Below are 27,204 nucleotides of genomic sequence, written 5' to 3'. Positions count from 1 at the left end.
TTTACAGTTTTTTAACTTGATTGATGACATTCACTCCATGCACCATCAAGCCATGCACTACTCTGACCTACACACACTACGCACACATTTTCAATCATGTTTGTCTATTGAAGATGAATGAGCCAATCAGAGTAAGTGTGGGGTGGGGTGACACGTGCAGTCCCACCCCGATCTACAGGCTGCGGCCAGGTGTTCTTGGTTCCCGTGGCTTTTTACTCTAGTGGTCAAAGGTTTTAAGTTTTGTTTGTGAAAAAAGATGGCTGAAATTATTTGATCAAAAATATCAACATTCTGAAGCCTATTTTTGATCAAATAAATTCAGCCTTACAGTAAAAATATAGCAAAATATTATTACGATGTAAAAATCTATCTGAATATATTGCAAACTGTTATTTATTCCTGTGATCAAAGCTGATACCACACATGACATGATCGAGAGATGAGAGCTTCATGAACTGTACTAAGACTGTCAGATAGAGAGACAATTTAAAAAGTGCAGTGCCTGGAAGGACCAGGATTGAAACCCCCTGATTTAGACCATACCAGAGCATTGTGTTAAATGGACTGATTTATTAAACTTAAGGGATAAATAACTGTGCCTCTGGAGTTTTTGGTTCTGTTCCTGTTGTAGGCTTGAAGAACCTCCAAATAACTGGAATCATTTGGCAAAGTGTTATGGACATGTAATGTGGTCAAGACCTGCCTGGAACTACTTTAACCGTGTGTTTCCCTGAAAATGCATTCAACTGGAAGAAGGGGTCCAAAATTATTTCTTGCATACCCCCCTTAAAACTCGTAATGGCGCCCCTGCTCGTAGTATAACAGAATATAATATAATATAATATAATAGGGCTGGGTAAAAAATATTGATTTCTCGATATTAATCGATTCTCATTTTTCCGTTATCGATTCTCAAATCTCAAGAATCGATTAGTCATCCTGTTTTAATTTGATTAATGAATTGAACATTGTAGCGTGCATCCCATTCAATAGAACGCAATAATCTTTGTACCTTGTGACTATTATTATGAAATAAAGTCACAAATTTCGAAATTCCTCCATTTTCTTACGAAATTCTAAAACATATACAGTATAGCGTTTTGGCGCTGTGGCGTGAGATAGCTCAGCTCAGCAAAGCTCAAGAGAAGCAGCAACACATGATCTCCTCCTTAAATAATACCAGTTACAGCGCGAAAATAAACATGAATGGGCGTTTGAAAGTGTGTTAAAAGATAGAGTACAACTTATCGAAATCCGTCTCATGTAATGTTGTATCGCTCAATCAGTGTTTCATCCATGGAAAAAAAACATCAGTTAAACAGCTTGTAAACAATGTCATATAACATCACATTTACCACAGAAAAACCATGTCAGCAAAAAAATAAATAAATAACTCAAGAGAGTAGCATTTTGCTAAATATATGCACCATATTACAAATTCATTATAATTTTTAATGTTCTTCAATATTTAATGCATGTTTGAATAAATCTGGCAAGTTTTTAAGACAGCCACCATTTAAACGTTTATATTTCATATTAAATAAATAAAAGTGTGATTTAAGTGTTTGTATGGCAAGTTTTTTTTTACTTTGACCTTTAACAGTAGGCTAAAGAAGCCTAGTATGTTACAGCTGACTCCCATTGTTAACAGCATTAGTTAAGAGATATAATATAAGAGTATAATATAATACCTGTAACTGGAGCCGTACACCGAGTTCCACCGCATGCAGTTCTGCAGCATTTCTGATTTTTTGGACACTCGCTGTCATCGGCACACAACTCGTAATCCTTCCTGATACACCTTATTTGTTCACCGTTTGTCTTTGGACACACTCCTGGCTTTGCTGTTATACAGACAAATGACAGAGAAAAACAATGAGCCCTGAAATATTAAAGAGCACAGTTAAATATGACATTTATTATAATTAGTTTTTATGAAGATTGTTTTAACTCTCTGTGGTCGGCATTAGCGGCGGCGCGATGGGCTCACTTTTTTCCTTATAGGATCAAATGAGACTCAAATTACTCCATTGATTTTGATCTTACAAGTGTTGTACATCATTAGATCCTGTTAAGTGTCTATTTTTTTGTGTATACTCACAATAAAAATAAAGTGTTCTCCTTTTTGTCAAATAAAGAAAAAAAAAACATTGCCTTCTTTCTGTCAGTGAAGTTCATTCTGAAATATGTCCAAAAATGAACTGTAACTAAGTAAATACTTGTGACACAGGCACGAAAGATTTTTCTTTTTGAATCTGAATCCTTTCAACTAATTATAGCTCATTACATGTCACAAATCACAAAAGACAAATCACAATGTATAAAAATTGCTCTGTGCATAATGAGCTGGTGGGTTTATGGTGTGATTTGTTGTGGGCTGGTTGTAGTGGGCCGCTCTGTGCCAGAAAGTGCAGGGCCATTTAATAATGTAACATAATATAATATAATATAATACCTGTAACTGGATCCATACACTGAAGTCCACATCCATTGTTGCAGCATTTCTGATTGTTGGCACAGTCACTGTCATCGGCACACGACAAGAAATTTATCAGGGCACACATTGCTGGTTTATATTTTCCTCTTGGACACACTCCTGGGTCTGCTGTTATACAAACACATGACAGAGAAGCCATATCACTGAATGCTGAATGAAGTTTTCACTGGAGTTTTTGGTTATTTTCCTGTTGTAGGCTTGAAGAACCTTTGAAATAACTGGAATCATTTGGCGAAGTGATATGGACATGTAATGTGGTCCAGACCTGCCTGGAACTATTTAGCCGTGTGTTTCCCTGAAAATGCATTCAACTGGAAGAAGGGGTCCAAAATTATTTCTTGCATACCCCCCTTAAAACTCGCAATGTCGCCCCTTCTCGTAGTATAATACAATATAAAATAATATAATAGGGCTGGGTAAAAAATATTGATTTCTCGATATTAATCGATTCTCATTTTACCGATATCGATTCTCAAATCTCAAGAATCGATTAGTCATCCTGTTTTAATTTGATTAATGAATTGAACATTGTAGCGTGCATCCCATCCAATAGAACGCAATAATCTTTGTACTTTGTGACTATTATTATAAAATAAAGTCACAAATTTCTAATTTCGGCCATTTTCTTACGAAATTCTAAAACATATACAGTATAGCGTTTTGGCGCTGTGGCGTGAGATAGCTCAGCTCAGCAAAGCTCAAGAGAAGCAGCAACACATGATCTCCTCCTTAAATAATACCAGTTACAGTGCGAAAATAAACATGAATGGGCGTTTGAAAGTGTGTTAAAAGATAGAGTAAAACTTATCGAAATCCGTATCATGTAACGTCGTATCGCTCAATCAGTGTTTCATCCATGGAAAAAACATCAGTTAAACAGCTTGTAAACAATGTCATGTAACGTCACATTTACCACAGAAAAACCATGTCAGCAAAAAAATAAATAAATAACTCAAGAGAGTAGCATTTTGCTAAATATATGCACCATATTACAAATTCGTTATAATTTTTAATGTTCTTCAATATTTAATGCATGTTTGAATAAATCCGGCACGTTTTTACGACAGCCACCATTTAAACGTTTATATTTCATATTAAATAAATAAAAGTGTGATTTAAGTGTTTGTATGGCATTTTTTTTTTACTTTGACCTTTAACATTATAGTAGGCTAATGAAGCCTAGTATGCTACAGCTGACTCCCATTGTTAACAGCATTAGTTAAGAGATATAATATAAGAGTATAATATAATACCTGTAACTGGAGCCGTACACCGAGTTCCACCGCATGCAGTTCTGCAGCATTTCTGATTTTTTGGACACTCGCTGTCATCGGCACACAACTCGTAATCCTTCCTGATACACCTTATTTTTTCACCGTTTGTCTTTGGACACACTCCTGGCTTTGCTGCTATACAGACAAATGACAGAGAAAAAATGAGCCCTGAAATATTAAAGAGCACAGTTAAATGTGACATTTATTATAATGAGTTTTTATGAAGATTGTTTTAACTCTCTGTGGTCGGCATTAGCGGCGGCGCGATGGGCTCACATTTTTTTTTCGTATCAGATCAAAAGAGACTCAAATTACTCCGTTGATTTCGTTGAACAAGGCTCAAAATAGCCCCACACTAACGCAGTAGCATAATGAGGCTCCATACATGCAAAACGAAGCATTGAGAACTTTGTAAGTGACCGTTTAATAAGAAGATACTTTATGAAGACAGTTCACTTCGCGTTTACAGACAGGAGCCATCTTAAAAAATAGTCTCGATAAGTCGATCCCCGAACGCCGTTCATACAGTTCATAAGTTCGCTGAACTTCATACAGTTCAGATCACTCAGCACGACGTTCGTGGTTTGACTTATCAAGACTATTTTTTAAGATGGCTCCTGTCTGTATACACGAAGTGAACTGTCTTCATAAAGTATCTATTAACTCTTTCCCCGCCAGCGTTTTAAAAAAAAGTTGCCAGCCACCGCCAGGGTTTTTGACGATTTTCGCTAAATTTGAATGCCCCGCTGAATATTTTCTTCCATGAATATATGAAGATGATATATATAAAAATAAAGATCTGAGCCTCTACTTTTAGGCAAAAAAAACTTTTTTATTTTATCTTCATCTGTTCTTTTTTTATTGCCTCTTGAACAGAGGTAGGTTTTGTCAAAAACACAACATTTTGGACAAAAAACTGAGAAAAAGGTATTTTTATCAAACAAGTGCATTTAAAAGCAGAATACATTCAGATGTTGTTTCCTTCATATATAAAACTTTCCAAAATAAATTAAAAACATAAAATAAATGTAAAATATATCAAATTTCCCAGGATGTAAGGGAAATGTAACTTTTGCAATAAAACTTCTGCCTCTGCCTCTCTGTGTTCTACCTGTGACTAATGAATAATTGGAATTACAATAAACAGGCCTAGACACACACACACACACACATACACACAAATACATATTACAATGTGGTAAATGTGCACAAAGAGAGAAATAATTTGACAATTACACCTTCATATTTAGACAGCCACACATAAATGCCTGCACACACACATACATATTATAGTGTCATAATATTATACGATCTATCTGCGGCACGTCCATGGCTAGAACTTTCTGTGACAACATGTGCATCTCTCTCACTGACTACTTCGTCCCGATCAGATTCAGAATGATCAAATAAAGAGTGATCGGACTCCGAGTCCATTAACCTCCAGTACTTCAGCCATATACCTCTGCATTGTCTGTCTGATACATTCTCACTACTCCACTGTTTGAGACGATTGCAATCTGTTTCTCTGATCAAAGAGTTGCGCAATCATTCAGGCAATCATTCAGGACATGCGCGCGGGTCTTCCTTACCGTATACCACCTAAAACACGGATACCCGGAAAATTCCGTGTTTGGCGCAGATGCGTTTTTTCATTAAACACGGAAAATTCCGTGTTTGGCGGGGAAAGAGTTAAACGGTCTGTACACTTACAAAGTTCTCAATGCTTCGTTTTGCATGTATGGACCCTCATTATGTTACTGTGTTAGTGTGGGGCTATTTTGAGCCTTGTTAGTGGTATAAACTAACGATTTCTTTTTACTTAGTCAATGCCCCCATTACTAGCATTATACGCTAAACATTTTTTAGAAATAAAACACTTTACATTCGATTATCATGAAAACAAATCTCAGAGAACGGTTGACTATGTACCGATGTTTTATTAGACCAAAGGTTCATTGTTCGCTGGAGTTCTCCTTTAAGTTCTGTTATCAGATTCAGCGCGCGAGCAGAGAGCACGTCAAAAACAGAGGACAGTGTGTGTGTGTGTGTGTGTGTGTGTGTGTGTTCGTGTTCATCTGAGCCTCATTTGTCTGTCACTGCTCGTCAGTGTCAGAATATTTGAGATGACAAATCAAATCAAAGTAGGCGGGCTTTATGTTCACAGACGCTGAGCGCGAATTTCAGAAGAGCGACTCGACGCTTCAGTTTACGGGCAAGTGTGAGATAAGATGTAAGTGGCTAAACTTCATATTTTACATTTTTTAGGTCATAAATCTTAAACGAATGACAAAAAAAAAAAAAATAACCAGGCAAACTAATATAGTTTTGTCTAATTTTTCCATTTTGAACTGAAATAAATAGGCCTGTAACGTGACTCATGCAATTTAATCGTTTACTGTCATTGCGAGGGAACAAGAAACATTAACAAAGCCGTTTTCATCATTTTAGCCACAAGAGTAATAATGAATGTGTACATATTGAGAATATAAAAAAATTGTAGCCTTTAGTACATTAAAAAAGCTCAGCCTTCGGAGGGGAAGAGAATGTACTGCCCACTGACATGGTTTTAAAGCTATTTCTTATTCTTTTTTTGGTCTTCAAACGTCTTGAAATGCACATCAGAGAAATGTAAAAAATTTGAAGCACCAACCTCAAATTTAGGACCTCTTTGATTATAAAGCCCTGTCTATGGCCCTGTAGTCATAAGATCAATAATGAATGTGTAGCCTATATGTTTTGAATGCATTTAATAAACTTAATTACCTAGCTTTAGTAGCTTTCAGTGAATAAATGTGTCCGAGAAAAATTATTCATGGGAAAAAGTTGACCCCATGTTTACTGTCTTCACTGACAGACAAAAATGAAAAGCCTATATCAGTCAAAGCTCATCTTTAAGAGGGGAACAGACAGGGCAAGATAAAAACAAAGAGTAAAAGAGGGTGATGCTGATGAGGAGAGACAAATAATCAGCTGCCCAGTGCCTGCTGACATGGTTGTAAAGCTGTTATCTATTTTTTTTTTTTTTTGGCCTTCAAAACATCCTAAAATGCACATATGTAGATCAGAGAATTAAAGATTTTCTCAGGGAAACCCTGAACCCCCATGACTAACCTACCTCACATTTGGGACAACAGCGATTATAAAACCCTGCCTTTGCATTTGCATGTAATGAAACTGGTTAATAGTGAGCATTAGATCCTAAACTAAAGTGTTACCTTTTTTTGTCTTTTTTTTTTTTTTTAGAAAAAATCCTAAGTGATGATCAAAATCCTATGACGCCCCTGCTTCATGCAACCTGTCAAAATCAACGTTTTGTATCACTTGAAGAAAATATAAAAGAAATATATTACTATTGCACAGTAGAGTATAGGCCTACTTCAAGTAGGCCTAATAATACTAATAATAGTTTATTAAAACACACAGAAGTTCAAATTTATTTAATTTACAACAGTTTATAGAGATAAATAAAGTAACTCGATGAAATTATGAAAGAAATTGCATAGTAAAATGTATTTTTTAAAATAATAATCAAATCTATTAAAACCAAATTTTAAAGGAATATCACAGTATACTCACTACAAAAAACTAGACTACACCACTGGGTGAAGCGGTCATAGCCATGTTTTATCGTGAATAAAGCACATCTCTTGACCAATCAGAATCAAGGATTCGAACTAACCGTTTTATAAAACATAAAAAAATACCTGTGACTGCAACCATACACTGAAGTCCACATCCATTGTTGCAGCATTTCTGATTGTTGGCACAGTCACTGTCATCGGCACACGGCACGAAAGTAATCAGGGCACACATTCCTGGTTCATTTGTTATGCTTGGACACACTCCTGACAGAATGGGCATCGGGTCCACCTGGAGGTTTTCCGGTGGGTCGATGTCCAACTGGTCCATTGCTACGTAAGTATATATAAAAAGAATGAATTATAGAAAATGGACGTTGCCTTATCTTTCCGTCAGCCCATACGAATGAACCACTTTTGTCAAACAATTCAAGTGTTTGAATTTGGTGGCTAGCAGGGTGGCTAAATATTGTGATTCACTTTATAGCCTTTAAATGGAGATCTCCAAGACCGTTTCGTGAGCGAATCTTTTGAACCGATTCTTTTAAATGGATTGGTTCACAATAAATAACATTCATTTATGAATTCGACTGATCTAGAAGATTAAACTTGCCGTAAACAACAACTCAGTGATTAAATGAGACGGACACAGCATGGTTAAGTTAACAAAAAACAGTGGAATTTGTCTCAGATTAAAGGATTAGTTCACCCAAAAAGGAAATTATGTAATTAATGACTCAGCCTCATGACATCATCAAAGTAGTCCATGTGACATCAGTGGGTTAGCATCGAAAATACATTTTGATCAAAAAATAACAAAAACTTCGACTTTATTCAGCATTGTATTCTCTTTCAGTTCTGTTGTTGAGCCGCATTTAGTGACGCTTCTGACGTGCTATCTAACCCACTGATGTCACATGAACTACTTTGATTATGTCTTTATTTCCTTTCTGGACAAGGACAGTATAACGCACATACATTTTCAATGGAGGGACAGAAAGCTCTCTGACTAAATCTAAAATATCTTAAACTGTGTTACGAAGATGAACGGAGGTCTTACGGGCTTGGGGACATCATGAAGGTGAGTCATTAATGACATCATTTTCTTTTTTGGGTGAATTAACCCTTTAAGTGTGCTCTAGACTGAGCTCAACCTATATAAGCTATCGAGTTTGTATGGCATTAGACACCTCACTTTTACAGTTTTTTAACTTGATTGATGACATTCACTCCATGCACCATCAAGCCATGCACTACTCTGACCTACACACACTACGCACACATTTTCAATCATGTTTGTCTATTGAAGATGAATGAGCCAATCAGAGTAAGTGTGGGGTGGGGTGACACGTGCAGTCCCACCCCGATCTACAGGCTGCAGCCAGGTGCACCTGGTTCCCGTAACCTTTTACTCTAGTGGTCAAAGGTTTTAAGTTTTGTTTGTGAAAAAAGATGGCTGAATTTATTTGATCAAAAATAGCAACATTCTGAAGCCTATTTTTGATCAAATAAATTCTGCCGTACAGTAAAAATATAGTAAAATATTATTACGATGTAAAAATCTATCTGAATATATTGCAAACTGTTATTTATTCCTGTGATCAAAGCTGATACCACACATGATCGAGAGATGAGAGCTTCATGAACTGTACTAAGACTGTCAGATAGAGAGACAATTTAAAAAGTGCAGTGCCTGGAAGGACCAGGATTGAAACCCCCTAATTTAGACCATACCAGAGCATTGTGTTAAATGGACTGATTTATTAAACTTTAGGGATAAATAACTGTGCCTCTGAAGTTTTTGGTTCTGTTCCTGTTGTAGGCTTGAAGAACCTTTGAAACAACTGGAATCATTTGGCGAAGTGTTATGGACATGTAATGTGGTCAAGACCTGCCTGGAACTACTTTAACCGTGTGTTTCCCTGAAAATGCATTCAACTGGAAGAAGGGGTCCAAAATTATTTCTTGCATACCCCCCTTAAAACTCATAATGGCGCCTCTGCTCGTAGTATAATATAATATAATATAATATAATATAATATAATAGGGCTGGGTAAAAAACATTGATTTCTCGCTATTAATCGATTCTCATTTTACCGTTATCGATTCTCAAATCTCAAGAATCGATTAGTCATCCTGTTTTAATTTGATTAATGAATTGAACATTGTAGCGTGCATCCCATCCAATAGAACACAATAATCTTTGTACTTTGTGACTATTATTATGAAATAAAGTCACAAATTTCGAATTTCGTCCATTTTCTTACGAAATTCTAAAACATATACAGTATAGCGTTTTGGCGCTGTGGCGTGAGATAGCTCAGCTCAGCAAAGCTCAAGAGAAGCAGCAACACATGATCTCCTCCTTAAATAATACCAGTTACACTGCGAAAATAAACATGAATGGGCGTTTGAAAGTGTGTTAAAAGATAGAGTACAACTTAAACGAAATCCGTATCATGTAACGTCGTATCGCTCAATCAGTGTTTCATCCGTAGAAAAAAACATCAGTTAAACAGCTTGTAAACAATGTCATATAACATCACATTTACCACAGAAAAACCATGTCAGCAAAAAATAAATAAATAACTCAAGAGAGTAGCATTTTGCTAAATATATGCACCATATTACAAATTCATTATAATTTTTAATGTTCTTCAATATTTAATGCATGTTTGAATAAATCTGGCAAGTTTTTACGACAGCCACCATTTAAACGTTTATATTTCATATTAAATAAATAAAAGTGTGATTTAAGTGTTTGTATGGCAAGTTTTTTTAAACTTTGACCTTTAACATTATAGTAGGCTAATGAAGCCTAGTATGCTACAACTGACTCCCATTGTTAACAGCATTAGTTAAGAGATATAATATAAGAGTATAATATAATACCTGTAACTGGAGCCGTACACCGAGTTCCACCGCATGCAGTTCTGCAGCATTTCTGATTTTTTGGACACTCGCTGTCATCGGCACACAACTCGTAATCCTTCCTGATACACCTTATTTTTTCACCGTTTGTCTTTGGACACACTTCTGGCTTTGCTGTTATACAGACAAATGACAGAGAAAAAAATGAACCCTGAAATATTAAAGAGCACAGTTAAATATGACATTTACTATATTTAGTTTTTATGAAGATTGTTTTAACTCTCTGTGGTCGGCATTAGCGGCGGCGCGATGGGCTCACTTTTTTCCTTATAAGATCAAATGAGACTCAAATTACTCTGTTGATTTTGATCTTACAAGTGTTGTACATCATTAGATCCTGTTAAGTGTCTATTTTTTTGTGTATACTCACAATAAAAATAAAGTGTTCTCCTTTTTGTCAAATAAAGAAAAATAAACATTGCCTTCTTTCTGTCAGTGAAGTTCATTCTGAAATATGTCCGAAAATGAACTGTAACTAAGTAAATACTTGTGACACAGGCACAAAAGATTTTTCTTTTTGAATCTGAATCCTTTCAACTAATTATAGCTCATTACATGTCACAAATCACAAAAGACAAATCACAATGTATAAAAATTGCTCTGTGCATAATGAGCTGGTGGGTTTATGGTGTGATTTGTTGTGGGCTGGTTGTAGTGGGCCGCTCTGTGCCAGAAAGTGCAGAGCCATTTAATAATGTAATATAATATAATATAATATAATATAATATAATATAATATAATATAATATAATATAATATAATATAATACCTGTAACTGGATCCATACACTGAAGTCCACATCCATTGTTGCAGCATTTCTGATTGTTGGCACAGTCACTGTCATCGGCACACGACAAGAAATTTATCAGGGCACACATTGCTGGTTTATATTTTCTTCTTGGACACACTCCTGGGTCTGCTGTTATACAGACACATGACAGAGAAGCCATATCACTGAATGCTGAATGAAGTTTTCACTGGAGTTTTTGGTTATTTTCCTGTTGTAGGCTTGAAAAACCTTTGAAACAACTGGAATCATTTGGCGAAGTGATATGGACATGTAATGTGGTCAAGACCTGCCTGGAACTACTTTAGCCGTGTGTTTCCCTGAAAATGCATTCAACTGGAAGAAGGGGTCCAAAATTATTTCTTGCATACCCCCCTTAAAACTCGTAATGTTGCCCCTTCTCGTAGTATAATACAATATAAAATAATATAATAGGGCTGGGTAAAAAATATTGATTTCTCGATATTAATCGATTCTCATTTTACCGATGTCGATTCTCAAATCTCAAGAATCGATTAGTCATCCTGTTTTAATTTGATTAATGAATTGAACATTGTAGCGTGCATCCCATCCAATAGAACGCAATAATCTTTGTACTTTGTGACTATTATTATGAAATAAAGTCACAAATTTCTAATTTCGGCCATTTTCTTAAGAAATTCTAAAACATATACAGTGTAGCGTTTTGGCGCTGTGGCGTGAGATAGCTCAGCTCAGCAAAGCTCAAGAGAAGCAGGAACACATGATCTCCTCCTTAAATAATACCAGTTACAGCGCGAAAATAAACATGAATGGGCGTTTGAAAGTGTGTTAAAAGATAGAGTACAACTTATCGAAATCCGTATCATGTAACGTCGTATCGCTCAATCAGTGTTTCATCCATGGAAAAAACATCAGTTAAACAGCTTGTAAACAATGTCATATAACATCACATTTACCACAGAAAAACCATGTCAGCAAAAAAATAAATAAATAACTCAAGAGAGTAGCATTTTGCTAAATATATGAACCATATTACAAATTCATTATAATTTTTAATGTTCTTCAATATTTAATGCATGTTTGAATAAATCTGGCAAGTTTTTACGACAGCCACCATTTAAACGTTTATATTTCATATTAAATAAATAAAAGTGTGATTTAAGTGTTTGTATGGCATTTTTTTTTTACTTTGACCTTTAACATTATAGTAGGCTAATGAAGCCTAGTATGCTACAACTGACTCCCATTGTTAACAGCATTAGTTAAGAGATATAATATAAGAGTATAATATAATACCTGTAACTGGAGCCGTACACCGAGTTCCACCGCATGCAGTTCTGCAGCATTTCTGATTTTTTGGACACTCGCTGTCATCGGCACACAACTCGTAATCCTTCCTGATACACCTTATTTTTTCACCGTTTGTCTTTGGACACACTCCTGGATTTGCTGTTATACAGACAAATGACAGAGAAAAAATGAGCCCTGAAATATTAAAGAGCACAGGTAAATGTGACATTTATTATAATGAGTTTTTATAAAGATTGTTTTAACTCTCTGTGGTCGGCATTAGCGGCGGCGCGATGGGCTCACTTTTTTCCGTATCAGATCAAAAGAGACTCAAATTACTCCGTTGATTTCGTTGAACAAGGCTCAAAATAGCCCCACACTAACACAGTAACATAATGAGGCTCCATACATGCAAAACGAAGCATTGAGAACTTTGTAAGTGTACAGACCGTTTAATAAGAAGATACTTTATGACGACAGTTCACTTCGCGTTTACAGACAGGAGCCATCTTAAAAAATAGTCTCGATAAGTCGATCCCCGAACGCCGTTCATACAGTTCATAAGTTCGCTGAACTTCATACAGTTCAGATCACTCAGCGCGACGTTCGTGGTTTGACTTATCAAGACTATTTTTTAAGATGGCTCCTGTCTGTATACACGAAGTGAACTGTCTTCATAAAGTATCTATTAAACGGTCTGTACACTTACAAAGTTCTCAATGCTTCGTTTTGCATGTATGGAGCCTCATTATGTTACTGCGTTAGTGTGGGGCTATTTTGAGCCTTGTTAGTGGTATAAACTAACAATTTCTTTTTACTTAGTCAATGCCCCCATTACTAGCATTATACGCTAAACATTTTTTAGAAATAAAACACTTTACATTCGATTATCATGAAAACAAATCTCAGAGAACGGTTGACTATGTACCGATGTTTTATTAGACCAAAGGTTCATTGTTCGCTGGAGTTCTCCTTTAAGTTCTGTTATCAGATTCAGCGCGCGAGCAGAGAGCACGTCAAAAACAGAGGACAGTGTGTGTGTGTGTGTGTGTGTGTGTGTGTGTTCGTGTTCATCTGAGCCTCATTGGTCTGTCACTGCTCGTCAGTGTCAGAATATTTGAGATGACAAATCAAATCAAAGTAGGCGGGCTTTATGTTCACAGACGCTGAGCGCGAATTTCAGAAGAGCGACTCGACGCTTCAGTTTGCGGGCAAGTGTGAGATAAGATGTAAGTGGCTAAACTTCATATTTTACATTTTTTAGGTCATAAATCTTAAACGAATGACAAAAAAAATAACCACGCAAACTAATATAGTTTTGTCTAATTTTGCCATTTTGAACTGAAATAAATAGGCCTGTAACGTGACTCATGCAATTTAATCGTTTACTGTCATTGCGAGGGAACAAGAAACATTAACAAAGCCGTTTTCATCATTTTAGCCACAAGAGTAATAATGAATGTGTACATATTGAGAATATAAAAAAATTGTAGCCTTTAGTACATTAAAAAAGCTCAGCCTTCGGAGGGGAAGAGAATGTACTGCCCACTGACATGGTTTTAAAGCTATTTCTTATTCTTTTTTTGGTCTTCAAACGTCTTGAAATGCACATCAGAGAAATGTAAAAAATTTGAAGCACCAACCTCAAATTTAGGACCTCTTTGATTATAAAGCCCTGTCTATGGCCCTGTAGTCATAAGATCAATAATGAATGTGTAGCCTATATGTTTTAAATGCATTTAATAAACTTAATTACCTAGCTTTAGTAGCTTTCAGTGAATAAATGTGTCCGAGAAAAATTATTCATGGGAAAAAGTTGACCCCATGTTTACTGTCTTCACTGACAGACAAAAATGAAAAGCCTATATCAGTCAAAGCTCATCTTTAGGAGGGGAACAGACAGGGCAAGATAAAAACAAAGAGTAAAAGAGGGTGATGCTGATGAGGAGAGACAAATAATCAGCTGCCCAGTGCCTGCTGACATGGTTTTAAAGCTGTTATCTATTTTTTTTTTTTTTTGGCCTTCAAAACATCCTAAAATGCACATATGTAGATCAGAGAATTAAAGATTTTCTCAGGGAAACCCTGAACCCCCATGACTAACCTACCTCACATTTGGGACAACAGCGATTATAAAACCCTGCCTTTGCATTTGCATGTAATGAAACTGGTTAATAGTGAGCATTAGATCCTAAACTAAAGTGTTACCTTTTTTTGTCTTTTTTTTTTTTTTTTAGAAAAAATCCTAAGTGATGATCAAAATCCTATGACGCCCCTGCTTCATGCAACCTGTCAAAATCAACGTTTTGTATCACTTGAAGAAAATATAAAAGAAATATATTACTATTGCACAGTAGAGTATAGGCCTACTTCAAGTAGGCCTAATAATACTAATAATAGTTTATTAAAACACACAGAAGTTCAAATTTATTTAATTTACAACAGTTTATAGAGATAAATAAAGTAACTCGATGAAATTATGAAAGAAATTGCATAGTAAAATGTAATTTTTAAAATAATAATCAAATCTATTAAAACCGAATTTTAAAGGAATATCACAGTATACTCACTACAAAAAACTAGACTACACCACTGGGTGAAGCGGTCATAGCCATGTTTTATCGTGAATAAAGCACAGCTCTTGACCAATCAGAATCAAGGATTCGAACTAACCGTTTTATAAAACATAAAAAAATACCTGTGACTGCAACCATACACTGAAGTCCACATCCATTGTTGCAGCATTTCTCATTGTCGGCACAGTCACTGTCATCGGCACACGGCACGAAAGTAATCAGGGCACACATTCCTGGTTCATTTGTTATGTTTGGACACACTCCTGACAGAATGGGCATCGGGTCCACCAGGAGGTTTTCCGGTGGGTCATTGTCCAACTGGTCCATTGCTATGTAAATATATATATAAAGAATGAATTATAGAAAATGGACGTTGCCTTATCTTTCCGTCAGCCCATACGAATGACCCACTTTTGTCAAACAATTCAAGTGTTTGAATTTGGTGGCTAGCAGGGTGGCTAAATATTGTGATTCACTTTATAGCCTTTAAATGGAGATCTCCAAGACCCGTTTCGTGAGCGAATCTTTTGAACCGATTCTTTTAAATGGATTGGTTCACAATAAATAACATTCATTTATGAATTCGACTGATCTAGAAGATTAAACTTGCCGTAAACAACAACTCAGTGATTAAATGAGACGGACACAGCATGGTTAAGTTAACAAAAAACAGTGGAATTTGTCTCAGATTAAAGGATTAGTTCACCCAAAAAGGAAATTATGTAATTAATGACTCAGCCTCATGACATCATCAAAGTAGTCCATGTGACATCAGTGGGTTAGCATCGAAAATACATTTTGATCCAAAAATAACAAAAACTTCGACTTTATTCAGCATTGTATTCTCTTTCAGTTCTGTTGTTGAGCCGCATTTAGTGACGCTTCTGACGTGCTATCTAACCCACTGATGTCACATGAACTACTTTGATTATGTCTTTATTTCCTTTCTGGACAAGGACAGTATAACGCACATACATTTTCAATGGAGGGACAGAAAGCTCTCTGACTAAATCTAAAATATCTTAAACTGTGTTACGAAGATGAACGGAGGTCTTACGGGCTTGGGGACATCATGAAGGTGAGTCATTAATGACATAATTTTCTTTTTTGGGTGAATTAACCCTTTAAGTGTGCTCTAGACTGAGCTCAACCTATATAAGCTATCGAGTTTGTATGGCATTAGACACCTCACTTTTACAGTTTTTTAACTTGATTGATGACATTCACTCCATGCACCATCAAGCCATGCACTACTCTGACCTACACACACTACGCACACATTTTCAATCATGTTTGTCTATTGAAGATGAATGAGCCAATCAAAGTAAGTATGGGGTGGGGTGACACGTGCAGTCCCACCCCGATCTACAGGCTGCAGCCAGGTGCACCTGGTTCCCGTAACCTTTTACTCTAGTGGTCAAAGGTTTTAAGTTTTGTTTGTGAAAAAAGATGGCTGAATTTATTTGATCAAAAATATCAACATTCTGAAGCCTATTTTTGATCAAATAAATTCAGCCGTACAGTAAAAATATAGCAAAAATATTATTACGATGTAAAAATCTATCTGAATATATTGCAAACTGTTATTTATTCCTGTGATCAAAGCTGATACCACACATGATCGAGAGATGAGAGCTTCATGAACTGTACTAAGACTGTCAGATAGAGAGACAATTTAAAAAGTGCAGTGCCTGGAAGGACCAGGATTGAAACCCCCTAATTTAGACCATACCAGAGCATTGTGTTAAATGGACTGATTTATTAAACTTTAGGGATAAATAACTGTGCCTCTGGAGTTTTTGGTTCTGTTCCTGTTGTAGGCTTAAAAAACCTTTGAAACAACTGGAATCATTTGGCGAAGTGATATGGACATGTAATGTGGTCCAGACCTGCCTGGAACTACTTTAGCCGTGTGTTTCCCTGAAAATGCATTCAACTGGAAGAAGGGGTCCAAAATTATTTCTTGCATACCCCCCTTAAAACTCGTAATGTCGCCCCTGCTCGTAGTATAATACAATATAAAATAATATAATAGGGCTGGGTAAAAAATATTGATTTCTCGATATTAATCGATTCTCATTTTACCGATATCGATTCTCAAATCTCAAGAATCGATTAGTCATCCTGTTTTAATTTGATTAATGAATTGAACATTGTAGCGTGCATCCCATTCAATAGAACGCAATAATCTTTGTACTTTGTGACTATTATGTAAGGGTTAATGCCATACGAGGTGTCCATTGTCAGGTTTTAATGGATGACGGCGAGGCGTGAACCGGCCGACGTGCAGCGGAGGAAAACCTGACAATGGACACCTCGAAGGGCATTAACCCGCTTATACCATGGTCACTTGCCAAATAAAACATTTTTAAAACATTAGCTGCTAGTTTATATTTTAATTAGGCTAAATCAAGTTTTTACAAATAATAACTCGCCTGGTTTATTTAGCAACCGGAGATATTTATAGTGCGCTCAGCTTGTAACCCTTCAGGTTCGAAAATGCAGTTGTTTTTTTTCATGAAACACAAAGGTAGGCATAGTTATTATTATTTTTTTAATTACACATAAAACAATTAATCAAACAGGCTTCTTAGGCTTGAAACGCTGTACTCTCCTCCTGCCTTGGTTGTCTGGACAGCTGCGTAAAACTCCCGCAGGGTCTCATTCAGAGCAGCAGCGGTGTAATTTTCTTTGCGACGTTTCTCTGTTTTATTTACATTTTTCTTTCCTCAGCAGCATCCCAGTCGTCAAAGTTGTCATATTCTCCATAAATGTTAAAAGAAATAACGAAGTCGCTCATTGTTGTATTAGTAGGCTATGTAATATCTAACTAACGTTAGATGTTTGTTTTGATAGAGCAAATTGTTAACGGATACTTTGACGTTTGACTGCCTGTTGCTATGGTTACTCACAGCTGTAGGCAGCGCATTTATTTATTCATTTCGAATGGTAAACAGGCAGTTTCACCAGAACTACTTTACTAGGTGTCCTCTATCACTTTTTAACGGACACCCTGCAGCCAATCAGAATCGAGTATTCACCCAGACCATGGTATAATATGAAATAAAGTCACAAATTTCGAATTTCGTCCATTTTCTTACGAAATTGTAAAACATATACAGTATAGCGTTTTGGCGCTGTGGCGTGAGATAGCTCAGCTCAGCAAAGCTCAAGAGAAGCAGCAACACATGATCTCCTCCTTAAATAATACCAGTTACAGCGCGAAAATAAACATGAATGGGCGTTTGAAAGTGTGTTAAAAGATAGAGTACAACTTATCGAAATCCGTATCATGTAACGTCGTATCGCTCAATCAGTGTTTCATCCGTGGAAAAAAACATCAGTTAAACAGCTTGTAAACAATGTCATGTAACGTCACATTTACCACAGAAAAAACATGTCAGCAAAAAAATAAATAAATAACTCAAGAGAGTATCATTTTGCTAAATATATGCACCATATTACAAATTCATTATAATTTTTAATGTTCTTCAATATTTAATGCATGTTTGAATAAATCTGGCAAGTTTTTACGACAGACACCATTTAAACGTTTATATTTCATATTAAATAAATAAAAGTGTTATTTAAGTGTTTGTATGGCAATTTTTTTTTTTTACTTTGACCTTTAACATTATAGTAGGCTAATGGAGCTTATATGCTACAACTGACTCCCATTGTTAACAACATTAGTTAAGAGATATAATATAAGAGTATAATATAATACCTGTAACTGGAGCCGTACACCGAGTTCCACCGCATGCAGTTCTGCAGCATTTCTGATTTTTTGGACACTCACTGTCATCGGCACACAACTCGTAATCCTTCCTGATACACCTTATTTGTTCACCGTTTGTCTTTGGACACACTTCTGGCTTTGCTGTTATACAGACAAATGACAGAGAAAAAATGAACCCTGAAATATTAAAGAGCACAGTTAAATATGACATTTATTATAATGAGTTTTTATGAAGATTGTTTTAACTCTCTGTGGTCGGCATTAGCGGCAGCGCGATGGGCTCACTTTTTTCCTTATCAGAGCAAAAGAGACTCAAATTACTCCGTTGATTTTGATCTTACAAGTGTTGTAAATCATTAGATCCTGTTAAGTGTCTATTTTTTGTGGATACTCACAATAAAAATAAAGTGTTCTCCTTTTTGTCAAATAAAGAAAAATAAACATTGCCTTCTTTCTGTCAGTGAAGTTCATTCTGAAATATGTCCGAAAATGAACTGTAACTAAGTAAATACTTGTGACACAGGCACGAAAGATTTTTCTTTTTGAATCTGAATCCTTTCAGCTAATTATAGCTCATTACATGTCACAAATCACAAAAGACAAATCACAATGTATAAAAATAGGGATGCACCGATACCGGTATCTGGTATCGGCCTCGATACCACATTTTCTAAAGTACTCGTACTCGTTAAAAGTCCCCCGATACCGGGGACCGATACCATGTTCTGAGAAATGGGTTAATCACAGGCGCCGAGTGCCCACCCCCAGGCTCCGGCTGCAGCTCAGAGCGGGGAGATGGGGAGACATGTCAGCCGTGTGGAACAGTGATGCGCGGGTCAATGTATAAACAACCCGCACACTACCAATGTTTTCAACTACCCGCCCGCGACTCGGACAAAAAAAAAGTAAGAAAATATTGTACCCGACCCTCTTCCTGACCGTATTTTTTAAAAGTAGTACATGCTCATCGTAGCGTCATTGGGCCATAAACGTGTAACAACACAGCATCGCAAGAAGACGTAGCCTACATATAACAAAGCCAGCACTTTGGTCATCATCTTTCATTATTTCGGTAAATATCTCCCACACTTACTCTTTCTATTTGTGTATTTGCGGAGCTTCCACTCCCCAGTCTTCACCTTTTCTCTTGCCGCCTCCATCTCTCTGCAGACTAGTGATCATAGACATGGCCGGTTTGTGAACAAATCGGTTTTTTTTAATGAACCGGTCGAACCAGTACGCTAAATCGAACTGAATCATTCGCATCAGTTCACGTCTTGCGTCAGTGCTGATCCACAAGTTACTAAAGTTACTCACTTTCAGACATGCCTGACAGTCCCTCCGAGTTGAAATAAACCAATAACCCGAATTATATTTTACTCCAGTAACTCTAACAGTTCACTGAACTGAGACATGTTGTTGCCACAGCTGAGAGAAGTGATGAGCACGAGCAGCTGATACTGCGCATCCGCGTAGTAACGAATGATGCACAGTATGTAATAAATTCGGCCTATATATTTCATAGAAATTTGTATCTAGTACTATATAAATACAAATGTTTAATTGGCATCTTTTTCCAAACGACCTGACCGACCGCGACCCGAATATCATTAAAAATATTTTTGGATGACCCGTAACTGCGGGTAACCGCGGGTGACCGCGGCGCAGGCACCCGCTCATTTTGGATCAACCCGTGCATCACTGGTGTGGAACTGTTTCAAAGTGAATGGCTTTGGGTTAGGAGAATAAGTTTACTTGTAGTCGCCAAGTTACTTATAGTCAGTTGAATGTCTGTTGGGGGACCAAATAAATAAAGTGTTATCAGATATTAAGCTGATCGTACTAATACTCTAGTCTACTAATACTCTAATGACAGTTAGTTGACATGTAGTTGAAAAGTTACTTATAGTTAGTAAAGTGGACTATCGAAATAAAGTGTTACCCAAGTAATTTAATCAAGCACCTAAAAACCCGTATATAAAAATATTTAAATCATGTTTTTTTTTTTTTTTATTAAGTACTCGGTATTGGTATCGGCGAGTACTGAAATGCAAGTACTCGTACTCGTACTCGTTTTCCAAAAAAGTGGTATCGGTGCATCCCTATATAAAAATTGCTCTGTGCATAATGAGCTGGTGGGTTTATGGTGTGATTTGTTGTGGGCTGGTTGTAGTGGGCCGCTCTGTGCCAAAAAAGTGCAGGGCCATTTAAAGGGTTAGTTCACCCAAAAATGAAAATTAAGTCATTAATTACTCACCCCCATGCTGTACCAACCCCGTAAGACCTTCGTTCGTCTTCGGAACACAAATGAAGATATTTTTGATTAAATTTGAGAGCTGTATAACTACCACATTGGCTCCTAAAGGACTGCCTCTTGACGGCCCAGAAAGTTAATGAAGAAAATGTTTAAATATCCCAAGTGACTACCGTGGCTCAACTATATGTTTATCAAGCGACGCGAATACTTTTTGTGCGAAAAAACAAACAAAAATAACGAGTTTATTCGACTATTTCTTTTCTTCCTTGTAGGCCAGAACGAGACTTCCTTATAGATTTCCACGACGCATGTGCGAGAATTGCGATCTGAAGTAGTGTAAGCTGGTGTGAGCAGATCGCAATTCTCGCGCATGGGTCGTGGAAATCTATAAGGAAGTCTCGTTCTGGCCTACAAGGAAGAAAAGAAATAGTCGAATAAACTCGTTATTTTTGTTTGTTTTTTCGCACAAAAAGTATTCGCGTCGCTTGATAAACATATAGTTGAGCCACGGTAGTCACTTGGGATATTTAAACATTTTCTTCATTGACTTTCTGGGCCGTCAAGAGGCAGTCCTTTAGGAGCCAATGTGGTAGTTATACAGCTCTCAAATTTAATCAAAAATATCTTCATTTGTGTTCCGAAGACGAACGAAGGTCTTACGGGGTTGGTACAGCATGGGGGTGAGTAATTAATGACTTAATTTTCATTTTTGGGTGAACTAACCCTTTAATAATGTAACATAATATAATATAATGTATATAATATTATATCTGTAACTGGATCCATACACTGAAGTCCACATCCATTGTTGCAGCATTTCTGATTGTTGGCACACTCACTGTCATCGGCACACGACACGAAATTTATCAGGGCACACATTGCTGGTTTATATTTTCTTCTTGGACACACTCTTGGGTCTGCTGTTATACAGACACATGACAGAGAAGCCATATCACTGAATGCTGAATGAAGTTTTCACTGGAGTTTTTGGTTATTTTCCTGTTGTAGGCTTGAAGAACCTTTGAAATAACTGGAATCATTTGGCGAAGTGATATGGACATGTAATGTGGTCAAGACCTGCCTGGAACTACTTTAGCCGTGTGTTTCCCTGAAAATGCATTCAACTGGAAGAAGGGGTCCAAAATTATTTCTTACATACCCCCTTTAAAACTCGTAAGGTCGCCCCTGCTCGTAGTATAATACAATATAAAATAATATAATAGGGCTGGGTAAAAAATATTGATTTCTCGATATTAATCGATTCTCATTTTACCGATATCGATTCTCAAATCTCAAGAATCGATTAGTCATCCTGTTTTAATTTGATTAATGAGTTGAAGATTGTAGCGTGCATCCCATCCAATAGAAAGCAATAATCTTTGTACTTTGTGACTATTATTATGAAATAAAGTCACAAATTTCGAATTTCGTCCATTTTCTTACGAAATTCTAAAACATATACAGTATAGCGTTTTGGCGCTGTGGCGTGAGATAGCTCAGCTCAGCAAAGCTCAAGAGAAGCAGCAACACATGATCTCCTCCTTAAATAATACCAGTTACAGCGCGAAAATAAACATGAATGGGCGTTTGAAAGTGTGTTAAAAGATAGAGTACAACTTATCGAAATCCGTATCATGTAACGTCGTATCGCTCAATCAGTGTTTCATCCGTGGAAAAAAACATCAGTTAAACAGCTTGTAAACAATGTCATATAACATCACATTTACCACAGAAAAAACATGTCAGCAAAAAAATAAATAAATAACTCAAGAGTGTAGCATTTTGCTAAATATATGCACCATATTACAAATTCATTATAATTTTTAATGTTCTTCAATATTTAATGCATGTTTGAATAAATCTGGCAAGTTTTTACGACAGCCACCATTTAAACGTTTATATTTCATATTAAATAAATAAAAGTGTGATTTAAGTGTTTGTATGGCAATTTTTTTTTAACTTTGACCTTTAACATTATAGTAGGCTAATGAAGCCTAGTATGCTACAGCTGACTCCCATTGTTAACAGCATTAGTTAAGAGATATAATATAAGAGTATAATATAATACCTGTAACTGGAGCCGTACACCGAGTTCCACCGCATGCAGTTCTGCAGCATTTCTGATTTTTTGGACACTCACTGTCATCGGCACACAACTCGTAATCCTTCCTGATACACCTTATTTGTTCACCGTTTGTCTTTGGACACACTCCTGGCTTTGCTGCTATACAGACAAATGACAGAGAAAAAAATGAGCCCTGAAATATTAAAGAGCACAGGTAAATGTGACATTTATTATAATTAGTTTTCATGAAGATTGTTTTAACTCTCTGTGGTCGGCATTAGCGGCGGCGCGATGGGCTCACTTTTTTCCTTATCAGATCAAAAGAGACTCAAATTACTCCGTTGATTTTTTATCTTACAAGTGTTGTAAATCATTTAGATCCTGTTAAGTGTCTATTTTTTGTGGATACTTACAATAAAAATAAAGTGTTCTCCTTTTTGTCAAATAAAGAAAAATAAACACTGCCTTCTTTCTGTCAGTGAAGTTCATTCTGAAATATGTCCTTAAATGAACTGTAACTAAGTAAATACTTGTGACACAGGCACGAAAGATTTTTCTTTTTGAATCTGAATCTTGTCAGCTAATTATAGCTCATTACATGTCACAAATCACAAAAGACAAATCACAATGTATAAAAATTGCTTTGTGCATAATGAGCTGGTTTGTTTATGGTGTGATTTGTTGTGGGCTGGTTGTAGTGGGCCGCTCTGTGCCAGAAAGTGCAGGGCCATTTAATAATGTAACATAATATAATATAATATAATATAATATTATATCTGTAACTGGATCCATACACTGAAGTCCACATCCATTGTTGCAGCATATCTGATTGTTGGCACAGTCACTGTCATCGGCACACGCCACGAAACTTATCAGGGCACACATTGCTGGTTTATATTTTCTTCTTGGACACACTCTTGGGTCTGCTGTTATACAGACACATGACAGAGAAGCCATATCACTGAATGCTGAATGAAGTTTTCACTGGAGTTTTTGGTTCTTTTTCTGTTGTAGGCTTGAAAAACCTTTGAAATAACTGGAATCATTTGGCGAAGTGATATGGACATGTAATGTGGTCCAGACCTGCCTGGAACTACTTTAGCCGTGTGTTTCCCTGAAAATGCTTTCAACTGGAAGAAGGGGTCCAAAATTATTTCTTGCATACCCCCTTTAAAACTCGTAATGTCGCCCCTTCTCGTAGTATAATACAATATAAAATAATATAATAGGGCTGGGTAAAAAATATTTATTTCTCGATATTAATCGATTCTCATTTTACCGATATCGATTCTCAAATCTCAAGAATCGATTAGTCATCCTGTTTTAATTTGATTAATGAACATTGTAGCGTGCATCCCATCCAATAGAACGCAATAATCTTTGTACTTTGTGACTATTATTATGAAATAAAGTCACAAATTTCGAATTTCGTCCATTTTCTTACGAAATTCTAAAACATATACAGTATAGCGTTTTGGTGCTGTGGCGTGAGATAGCTCAGCTCAGCAAAGCTCAAGAGAAGCAGCAACACATGATCTCCTCCTTAAATAATACCAGTTACAGCGCGAAAATAAACATGAATGGGCGTTTGAAAGTGTGTTAAAAGATAGAGTACAACTTATCGAAATCCGTATCATGTAACGTCGTATCGCTCAATCAGTGTTTCATCCGTGGAAAAAAAAACATCAGTTAAACAGCTTGTAAACAATGTCATGTAACGTCACATTTACCAAAGAAAAACCATGTCAGCAAAAAAAAAAAAATAAATAACTCAAGAGAGTAGCATTTTGCTAAATATATGCACCATATTACAAATTCATTATAATTTTTAATGTTCTTCAATATTTAATGCATGTTTGATTAAATCTGGCAAGTTTTTACGACAGCCACCATTTAAACGTTTATATTTCATATTAAATAAATAAAAGTGTGATTTAAGTGTTTGTATGGCATTTTTTTAAAATTTGACCTTTAACATTATAGTTGGCTAATGGAGCTTATGCTACAACTGACTCCCATTGTTAACAACATTAGTTAAGAGATATAATATAAGAGTATAATATAATACCTGTAACTGGAGCCGTACACCGAGTTCCACCGCATGCAGTTCTGCAGCATTTCTGATTTTTGGGACACTCGCTGTCATCGGCACACAACTCGTAATCCTTCCTGATACACCTTATTTTTTCACCGTTTGTCTTTGGACACACTCCTGGCTTTGCTGTTATACAGACACATGACAGAGAAAAAAATGAGCCCTGAAATATTAAAGAGCACAGGTAAATGTGACATTTATTATAATTAGTTTTCATGAAGATTGTTTTAACTCTCTGTGGTCGGCATTAGCGGCGGCGCGATGGGCTCACTTTTTTCCTTATCAGATCAAATGAGACTCAAATTACTCCGATGATTTTGATCTTACGTTTTACATCATTAGATCTTGTTACGTGTCTATTTTTTTGTGGATACTCACTGTTTTTGTCAAAATAAAAAAAAATAAACATGATGTAAATTTTGCCTTGTTTCTGTCCGTGAAGTTCATTCTGAAATGTGACCGAAAATGAACTATAACTAATTACTTGTGACACGGGCATGGAAGACTTTTCATTTTGAAGCTGAAATTCTCTTATTTTACATGAAGTAATTTACATGAAAAACAAATATTCTCAGTTTATGTAATCTGTATAAAAAGAGAGAGATGTCAGTCTTTTTCCTTTCAGCTAATTATAGCTTATTACATGTTTATGTGACCACGCCCACTGACAGCACACGTTTAACGCAAATTTTGAGGCAAGCCATGCCAACGCCTATATCAGCTGGATGAAACATCCAGTTTAATAAGACAAGTTAAATCTTGAACTTTACCTTGTCTTGCTGCGCTGTGAGGAAGAATAATACTATCGTAATAATTCTGGAAAAGCTACCTCAGAAGTGCTGGTAGTATAATTTCGAGGAGTCAGATGATGTAGTACGTAATTTATTCTTAAGTGCTTTGTTCTAATCTCGTTTTTGTATAGTGTCTGTAAATTGCAAAAAGACTATTTAAATATGAATTGCATGTCTGTGTGGGAATGAATGAATGGCACACGCGCGCTCGATATTGTTTACTACAGATGCACATCGCACCTGTGCGTTCATTCACTCTCGCTCCTCCATTATTAAACGTTATTTTTACATGAACACATCCAAACTACATTGCCTTTTGCCAACTGAGATTTGTTCTGATTGCGATATAAAATAGTGTCTGTAATGACAAATTTTCGTTGACTAGTTTTGGTTAGATTATAAAGTTTTTACTCTAAAATAGACTATAAAATAAGCTTTTGTTAGACAGTTTCCACTCATATGTTAAAATATTGCATGTTTTGTGAAAAATAAACAAATCAACTGTTATAGTGTTTGTTCAAATGCAAGCTATACGTTATATCAAAATAATGAATCCTTAACTTTGTATGATAAAATGTATTAGCCTAAATTAAAAAATAATACTTTTTAAGTACTAAAAGTAAAAGTACAAGTATTGTGTCATGTAATTATTAAAGAAAGAAGTCAAAAGTTTGAACTAGCAATCAAATAAGGCGCTTTGGCGGGATACAAATTTGCTTTGGTGGCCGCCAAAAAAATGTCATTGCAGGATAACCCCTGCATTAGTTTTCAATGTGTGTGTCAGGCCATCCTTAAAAATATTTTGGTTTGCAGTAACAGCAATTTTTTTTTAAAAAAGGGTCGGTAGGTAGGTCTATATTTTTTTTTTCCAGGATTCAGTGTAAAAAAAAAAAGTAAAATTTTGGTCATGGTGATCATGAATTTTTTTTTTTTTTTTTTTTTTAATTGCATACTGTGACGTCACTGACTGGGTCTTCAAACTGTGCATCCACCACTAGGTGTTATTGCAACCTACAACCGGTTACGTTTTTAGGCCAGTCACAAAATGAATAAATATCTACTGTATTTGTTATGCAGCAGTGTGCAGGCTTTTTTTCCCCAAATACATGAGATATAAGCAAAAACAAGTACAAACACATGGTGAAACAAAGAATACAATTAAACAAAGATACAAATGAGCCTATATACACAGTTCTTTAATTTCAGAAAGGTCTAAAATTAGCTACTTTTCAGTTAAGTGTGTTGCGCTGTCTGAAAAGAAATTTAATTTAGTAAATCAAATGTAAAATGACACTGCATGGTTTATCATAGTTAGATTAATGCTTATTAAAGTTTAAGTTAAT

General features: G+C 36.0%; 3 protein-coding genes across 8 annotated transcripts in view; 1 reads left to right on the top strand and 2 right to left on the bottom strand.

Annotated features, from left to right (window-relative positions):
* Window positions 1-1,846, bottom strand: part of LOC120469631 (uncharacterized) — a 30,582-nt gene extending 28,736 nt beyond the window's left edge. For all 4 annotated transcript variants that reach the window (XM_089124393.1, XM_089124396.1, XM_089124394.1 and 1 more), the window contains exon 1: window positions 1,692-1,846. The gene's annotated coding sequence lies outside the window, so the exon portion shown is untranslated. The remainder of the gene's footprint in view (window positions 1-1,691) is intronic.
* The window catches only part of LOC120469501 (uncharacterized), an 81,611-nt gene that overhangs the window by 27,583 nt on the left and 26,824 nt on the right, over window positions 1-27,204 (top strand). The window lies entirely within an intron of this gene.
* Window positions 3,713-15,260, bottom strand: LOC148970549 (uncharacterized). The gene is made up of 4 exons (XM_089124585.1): window positions 15,037-15,260; window positions 12,345-12,497; window positions 11,049-11,198; window positions 3,713-3,906 (listed from the first exon to the last, which is right to left on the bottom strand). Exons 1-4 carry the CDS (start codon window positions 15,239-15,241, stop codon window positions 3,713-3,715), a joined length of 702 nt encoding a protein of 233 aa, XP_088980711.1. The 5' UTR covers window positions 15,242-15,260.

Source organism: Pimephales promelas, chromosome 20, assembly GCF_988280905.1.
Source record: "Pimephales promelas chromosome 20, fPimPro1.hap1.1, whole genome shotgun sequence".
Classification (NCBI taxonomy): domain Eukaryota; kingdom Metazoa; phylum Chordata; class Actinopteri; order Cypriniformes; family Leuciscidae; genus Pimephales; species Pimephales promelas.
Note: the sequence above shows the minus strand (reverse complement) of the source record. Positions and strands in the feature narration are given on the sequence as shown.